At 47.2% G+C, this 8436-nt stretch overlaps 1 protein-coding gene across 1 annotated transcript in view; it reads right to left on the bottom strand.

Moving 5' to 3' along the window:
* The window catches only part of LOC144590167 (protein FAM171A2-like), a 38988-nt gene extending 32532 nt beyond the window's left edge, over positions 1–6456 (bottom strand). Inside the window, exons 1-2 of the mRNA XM_078394987.1 lie at positions 6416–6456; positions 4330–4447 (exon numbers count right to left, since the gene is read on the bottom strand). Coding sequence (XP_078251113.1) covers positions 4330–4447; positions 6416–6456 — 159 coding nt within the window. The remainder of the gene's footprint in view (positions 1–4329; positions 4448–6415) is intronic.
* Between the last annotated feature and the right edge of the window lie 1980 nt (positions 6457–8436).

Genomic DNA, 8436 nt, shown 5'->3' on the forward strand with positions numbered 1-8436 from the left:
GCTGGTCTAATATTCATTATTGACCATTTGCTGATTCACTACAGAAATTCATCAGGCACATCCCACTGCAGGTCTGGCTTGCTTCTTGTCGATTGTTGCTGTGTGTGTGTGGGGGGAGGGGAATGAATCAATTTATACCAGGGCCAGCCATCTTTACGAACCAAATAACTATCAAGTATGGAGATGGGAATTGCAGACAAGGTTTATACTGAAGATAGACACACAGTGCTGGAGTAACTCAGCAGGTCAGGCAGCATCTTTGGAGAAAAAGAATGGGTGACGTTTCGGTTCGGGTTCTTTCTGCAGACTGGATGTTTCACGTTGGAACCTTTCTTCAAACTGGCCAGTCTAAAGAAGGGTCCCGACCTGAAATGTTACCCATCTTTTTTCTCCAGAGATGCTGCCTGTCCCGTTGAGTTACTCCAGGATTTTGTGTCCATCTTCAATAGCTGCAAACTGGTCAGGATCCAGTTATATGCAAAGCAGACACACATTCCTGAGCACAGCACTCGAACAGAGAGATTCACACAGTGTTGATGTTTGTCTGAGATAATGACAGGCCCAGCTGACACTCAAACAACACACAACCTCTCTAATCTGGCCCGTACCTCCCCAGTGCTCAACACTGACACAGCAGCAACTAGGCTGAGCAGTCAAAGCTATTGTTTAGCTCTTTATTTCTCACCCATGAATTGCCATCTAATTTAAGAATCTCTCAACCCCCTCATTCAGCACAATTCAGTCCAAGAGAACGTGCATATTGTCCTGATCCTGAACTGTCCCACTCTAGAACATCAATACCATCGATGACTAAGTAATCCATTTGACTCTGTCCGGAAACATTCCCTCCACATATCCATCCCCCTTTTCCATATTCAGCTTCAAACTGAGAACTGAACATTGGCTTTGCCCCCTTTCCAAGCTCAGATTTAACATCTGGATTGGCACGGTGGCGCAGCGGTAGAATTGCTGGATCACAGTGCCAGAGACCCGGGTTCGGTCCTGACAACGGGAGCTGTCTGTGCGGAGTTTGTACATTCTCCCTGTGATCATGTGGGTTTTGTCTGGGTGCTCCGATATCCTCCTACACTCCGAAGATGTACAGGTTTGTTGGTGAATTGGCTTTGGTTCAACCGGGAAGAGAGTTCAGGAGAAGTTACGAAAGACACCCGAATTAATGGGACGCAAAGTTCAAGAAGGGATAAGAGAGGAAGGCAGATTATTATCTGAATGGTGTCAGGTTAGGAAAAGGGGACATGCAATGATACCTGGGTGTCCTAGTGCATCAGTCACTGAAAGGAAGCATGCAGGTACAACAGGCAGTTTTCGCTCGTGTGTCAGACAACGTTGTGCCATCGCTTTGCCACAGCCAGTGCCACATCTGTGCCTCTGCAGAGATGGTCTGCAGTGCATGCCTCTCCACAGCAAGTCAGTAGGTGGGCCATTGTCTGTACCTCTCCACAGTTGCATTTGTCAGGGTCCGAGAAGCCCCACTTCTTCAGGTTGAGTCCGAGCGTCCCACTCCAGTGCAGAGGTGGTTTAGGGCTTTCCAGCTCGTATAAGGCAGGTGGTGTCCTGGCGCCATCTGTTGTTTGGCAGCGAAGCAGGCAGTGAAGAAAGCTAATGGCATGTTGGCCTTCATAATGAGAGGAGTTGAGTATAGGAGCAAAAAGGTCCTTCTGCAGTTGTACAGGGCCCTAGTGAGACCACACCTGGAGCGTTGTGTGCTGTTTTGGTCTCCAAATTTGAGGAAGGACATTCTTGCTATTGAGGGAGTGGAGCGTCGGTTCACAAGGTTCATTCCCGGGATGGCGGGACTGTCATATGATAAAAGAATGGAGCAACTGGGCTTGTATTCACTGGAATTTAGAAGGATGAGAGGGGATCTTTTCGAAACATATAAAATTATTAAGGGATTGGACAGGTTAGATGCAGGAAACATGTTCTCAATGTTTAGTGGAATGCAGAACCAGGGGCCACAGTTTAAGAATAAGGGGTAGGTCATTTAGAATGGAGATGAGGAAAAACTTTTTCACACAGAGAGTTGTGAATTTGTGGAATTCTCTGCCTCAGAAGGCAGTGCATTCAAAAGAGAGTTAGATAGGGCTAGCGGAATCAAGGGATATGGGGAGAAGGCAGGAACGGGGTACTGATTGTGAATGATCAGCCATGATAACATTGAATGGCAGTGTTGGCTTGAAGGGCCCAATGGCCTACTCTTGCACCTATTGTCGATGTATCTTTGTATCTATGTGAATTGTAAATTGTCCCTAGTGTGTGTAGGATGTGCTGGTGTGCGGGGATTGCTGGTTGGTGTGGTCTCGGTGGGCCGAAGGGCCTGTTTGCGCGCTGTATCTCTAAACTAAAAATAACCCGAAATGTCACCCATCTCTCCAGAGATGCTGCCTGTCCCGCTGAGTTACTCCAGCAGTTTGTGTCTACCTTCAGTGCAAACCAGCATCTGCAGTTCCTTCCTACCCATAAAACCTAAACTATCCTTGCTCAACAGCAATCATTTTCACCAATTGAATGCCAGTTCCAGTCACTATTGTTCGTTTAACATCCTATCAATAACCCAGTCTGCTCAGAGCCAGATATCAGCTGTGGGCGCACAGATTGTCAAGGTGCCCCTTGTTGTGTGCGTGTGTGAATGAATTCCTCTTTGGAACCTCAGACGACTTGACTTAATTACCATCATCAATCAAACCCACTCCCCATTCCCATTCAACCTTCACCGCTCTTCTACTTATGTTCAATCACATCCAGGGGCCGTGAGGAGGGAAATGGCCGTATTTCATCGGAAGCTTCAAAATGCTTGATTGGATTAATTATAAATTGGGATTGTGGCTCGAGCAGAAATGTCACGGGCAGTTTGCATTGAAACCAAACTGATCTGAATGTTTACAAAATTGTGAGGTATTTATGATGTATTTGGCTTCCATCGCTGAGTGGGCAGAGTGCAGGGTTGTGCCAGCAATTACATTAAAAAAATAATGACAAATAATTAGTTAGCCAACATGAAAACACAATATTACAAGTCCGAGAACCCTGGTTCTCTGGTTAACCAATGCCAGTGTCATAGTGGAAAATATTTATCAGCTGCATTCCATCTGTTTAGTTTGCTTTAGTTTAGTTTAGTTTAGAGATACAGCGCAGAAGCAGGTCCTTCAGCCCACCGAGTCCGCACCGACCAGCGATCTCTGCACGCCGCACACTAAGGACAATTTGCAATTTTTACCACAACCAATTGACCTACAAACCTGTATGTCTCTGGAGTGCGGGAGGAAACCGGAGCACTCGGAGAAAACCCACGCAGGTAACAGGGAGAACGTACAAACTGCGTACAGACAGCACGCGTAGTCGGGATCGAACCCGGATCTCTGGCACTGTAAGGCAGCAACTCTACAGCTGCGCCACCGTGCTCTACTGTTCATTAGTAGCACGTACCAATGTATCATCCCCGTGGTGTCTAACATGAAAGGCAAGAATGATCAATGTCATGGCAACCCTGTGGCCTCTGTGCACCGTTCACTGACCAGATGTGCCAATGCTTCATTGTCACCCGAGGTAGTGACCTGGGACTTTACCTGAGCTTGGCCGAGGCAGGAGCACCTCTAGCACAATGACTCAACTTCCATGACCTCCTTCACCAGTGAACAGCACAGGTAACACCCTGCCTCACCTGCACTCGCCACACCAGGCATTTGCTTTTAATTAAGGATGAATCTTAAAGATGAATTGGAAAGGAACAAACATGTGTCCCCTGAAAGAGGTACAGCTGGCAGAGCCATTGCAAGATGTTGATGTTGAGGCAGGTATTATAACAGCAGAGAACAAAGCACAGCGCAGGAACAGGCCCTTTGGCCCATAATGTCAGTGCCCAACTTGATGCTAAGACCAACCTTTATCTGCCTGCACATGATCCATGTCCCTCCATTCCCTGCATATCCATGTGCCTAACCAAAAGTCTCTTAAATGCCACTATTGCATCTGCCTCCACTGCCACCCCAGGCATTGGTTAGGGCCAAATGCTGGGAAATGGGACCAACTTAGACGGGGCATCTTGGTTGGCATGGATGAGTTGGCTTTCCATAGGTCAGGACCTATGGCACTGTAAGCCCATGGACCAGGCACCTGTAAGGTACCTGTGGCACCTGGTCTCTGGCACTGTAAGCCCATGGACCAGGCACCTGTAAGGTACCTGTAAGGCACCTGGTCCTGACCACTGTAAGGCAGCAACTCTATCGCTGCACCACTGTGCCATCCCAAATTTAAAATGGTATTGCATGAGTCAGATACAGGTCAGTGACCTGTCCTGAAAGCACTCACTGCAATCATGGCTGTCAGTAATTTATGGAAGAACAAGGAGAATGACTGTCCATTGCGAGCAGTCTCTGAGCCCATCATCTTCACGGCTCTGCTCCTCTCCTGCAGCCCCAATGATAAACTGAATGAACAGGACGATAACAGAAATCTAATTAAAATACGGATAACACACCAGTGAATTTGCCAGCTGACTCTCCAAGATGGAACTGATATGTGAAATGGAGGCAGGATTTATGTCAATTGAAGGCAGATTACTTCTCAGCAAACCAGCGGCGTAGAGAAACATGTTTAGTTATTCTCTTGTGTGAATGTTTTCCAGAGCAAGGATAAAAGAGTGTAGTGGGAACAGCTGTCACATGAGAACACATTTAATAAAACAGTGACTGAAACAATTATTTCCCTTCAGTGAACAGTGGTGCGGTATTTAACAGAGTTATAGAGACAGGGTTTGTGCAGCAATAAGGCACTGCAACTCTAATTCAAGGCAACACAGTGGTGCACTGGTAGAGGCCACTGCCTCACTGCGCCAGACACTTGGGTTCAATCCTGACCTGGGATGCTGTCTGTGTGGAGTTTGTACGCTCTCCCTGTGACCCCGTGGGTTTACTCCAGGTGCTCCGGTTCCCTCTCACACCCCAAAGGTGTGCAGGTTTCTAGGTTAATTGGCCTCTAGTCTGCAGGGAATGGATTATTTATTTATTTGTGTCATCACACAGCTGTTTGTCAATAGCGAGCAAATGTTAGTGCCACGTGGTTGGCAAGATCCTTTACAGTGCGTGTGTCATGCAACATGTCACAGCTCAGGAGATGGTCCATCGTCCACACTCGCAGTCGGCCGCATATTCAGTGTATCCCCACTTCAGCACGCATCCATCGCAGGGAGTGGATGAGAAGGTGGGATAATGTAGAACTAGTGAGAACAGGTGATCGGTGGTTGGCATGGAATGGGTAGGCCAAGGGCCCTGTTTCCATGATGTATCTCAAAACAAACCCTCTGAATTTAGCAGTAAATTTGAAAACAGTGTTAATGCCAGGAAAAGAGATGACAAAGGTGCTGGAAATGTATTAAAACCTGACAGTGTCATTGCCATCTTTACCCAGTGGGTCAGGCTATATATGAGGAATAGAGTGAACAATTCTGGTCAATGGGCTTTGATCAGAAAGTTCCCCTCTGCTTTAAGAGGGCATTGATAATACCAGCGCCCGAGGAGTAAGGTGACATACCTCATTGACCACCGACCGCTGGCACTAACATCCATTGTGGTGAGGTGCATTGAGAGGTTGGTTATGGCTCATATCAACTCCTGCCTCAACATGAACGTCGACCCACTAGTTTGCCTACCATCACAACAGGTCAACGGAGGATGCGGACATCCATTCCACTGGCTCTCCACTGGATCACTTGGACAAGGAGAACACATACGTCGGGCTGCAGCTCAACGTTCAATGCCACCATCCCCACCAAGCTGGTTACCATCTTTGGACACCCTGTGCGTAGGGGAGAGGGTAGGGCAGAGGATGTCCTGGTTGGGTTGCTCCTGGGCCTGGCCAAGCTGGCCATCGGCGAGTCACGGCGCCAGGCGGAAGAGGGCTCTGCCCGAGCCGGCTGCCTGCACCTTTTCCGGGGTCACGTCCGCACCCGGATGGTGTTGGAGAGGGACCGCGGGCTGTCCACGGGACCGCTGGGCACCGCGGGGCATTGAATGCATCCGTGACACGGATTGCAACATAGTTGTATAGAAGTTTATTTGGTATATTGGTTTGTCATGCATTATGGTGGCGGGTTATGTTTTGTTTTATTGTATTGTAAATATTATTTTTAATAATTTAATAAATATTTTGATTTTAAAAAACATAGCTGGTTACAAAACAAACAAACAAAGCAGACAGACAGACAGACAGACAAACAAACAAACAACACTGGTTACCAAGCTCACGGAACTGGGTCTCTGCACATCTCTCTGCAACTGGACCCTTGACTTGCTCATCAACAGACCACAATCAGTATGAACTGACACCAACACTTCCTCCTCGATCACCATCTCAGGACCACCTGGAGGCAGTGTGCTCGGCCCCCTGCTCTACTCACACTTTACACACGACTGTAGCTGGACACAGTTCCAACTCCATCGTTAAATTCGCTGACACCACCACCGTTGTTGGGCGAATTACAGGTAGTGATAAATTGGAGTATAGGTGGGCGAGAATGGCGCAGCGGTAGAGTTGCTGCTTTACAGCGAATGCAGACTACGGGTGCTGCACTGTAAGGAGTTTGTACGTTCTCCCCGTGACCTGCGTGGGTTTTCTCCGAGATCTTCGGTTTCCTCCCACACTCCAAAGACGTACAGGTATGTAGGTTAATTGGCTGGGTAAATGTAAAAATTGTCCCTAGTGAGTGTAGGATAGTGTTAATGTACGGGGATCGCTGGGCGGCAAGGACTTGGAGGGCCGAAAAGGCATGTTTCCGGCTGTATATATATGATATGATGATATGAATGGTGCCAGAACAACAGCTTCACTCTCATAGAACATCGAGGCTGATACAGAAGGGAAAAGCTGAGGATCCACAAACCTGTCTTCATCGACAGGTCAGGGGTGGAGAGAGTCAACAACGTCAAGTTCCTGGGTGTGTCTATCTCTGATGATCCGTCCTGGGCACAGCACACTGATGCAACCACAAAGAGAGCCATCAACGCCTCGACTTCCTTAGAAGATTGAGGAGATTCAGAATGTCAACGAATACTCTCGATAAGGTTGTTGTTCTGGCCCATTTCAATCAGATTCCATCCCTCCTACAGTCTAACACTGTTTAATGTTTACAAGTGTAGGTGGAGACTATATTGATTGGTTGCTTCACCGTCCGGTTTGGCAACTTGAATGCCAAGGGACAAAGGAGGTTACATAAAGTGGTGGGCACTGTCCAGCCCATCACAGGTACTGAGCTCCCCTCCATAGAAGGGATCTATAAGAAGTGCTGCCTCACAAAGGCAGCCAGCATCATCAAAGATCCACACCACCCATTCCATGTTCTCATTTCCATCCTGCCATCGAGAAGGAGTCCAAAAATCGTGACCATCAGGTTCAAGAACAGCTTCTTTTGAACAGCCATCAGGCAACTCTAGACAACACTAAACTATGAATAGTGGTCTGTCTTTGGTTTCCTAAGGTCTTCGATCATTTTATTCTAGTTTTATTGGAGTTATTAATTTATTTTGTTTCGACCCGAAATGTCACCCATTCCTTCTCTCTTGAGATGCTGCCTGTCACGCATGTTACTCCTGCTTTTTGTGTCTATCTTTGGTTTATACCAGCATCTGCAGTTCCTTCCTACGCATATATATATGTGGTCCGAGGAGGGACAAACCACAAACAGGCGACAGGGTGTTGGGCGCCCAAGGCTCATCGATGCGCGAGGGCAACGAAGGCTATCCCGTCTGGTCCGAACCGACAGAAGGTCGACTGTGGCACAAGTCACAGAAAATTTTAATGGTGGTCACGGGAGGAATGTTTCACAATACACAGTGCATCGCACCCTGTTGCGTATGGGGCTGCACACGGAGGACCAACAGCATATTAGGCAGGTGGGCATAATGTTTTGGCTCATCAGGTCATAATGTTTTGGCTGATCGGTATTATATATATACATCAGTCTGAAGAAGGGTCTCGACCCAAAACGTCACCCATTCTTTCTCTCCCGAGATGCTGCCTGACCTGCTGAGTTACTCCAGCATTTTGTGAATAAATCGATTTGTACCAGCATCTGCAGTCATTTTCTTATATATTTATGTATAGTTTGATTTAGTGCAACAACCTATTAATATATATACATATATCAAAATATGAATATATATATATCAAAATATTATATATATGCATATAGACACAAAAAGCTGGAGTGAAGGGCCTGTCCCAGTTATGCCATTTTTAAGGCAACTGCCGGTGACTGTCAAAGTCGTAGCAGATCGGCAAACTTTTCTTTTACCCGACGACAATGACCACGACAATGACCACGACAATGACCACGACAATGACCACGACAATGACCACGACAGTGACCACAACAGTGACCACGACAGTGACCACGACAATGACCACGACAGTGACCACGAC

Source organism: Rhinoraja longicauda, unplaced genomic scaffold (assembly GCF_053455715.1).
Source record: "Rhinoraja longicauda isolate Sanriku21f unplaced genomic scaffold, sRhiLon1.1 Scf000147, whole genome shotgun sequence".
NCBI classification, from domain to species: domain Eukaryota; kingdom Metazoa; phylum Chordata; class Chondrichthyes; order Rajiformes; family Arhynchobatidae; genus Rhinoraja; species Rhinoraja longicauda.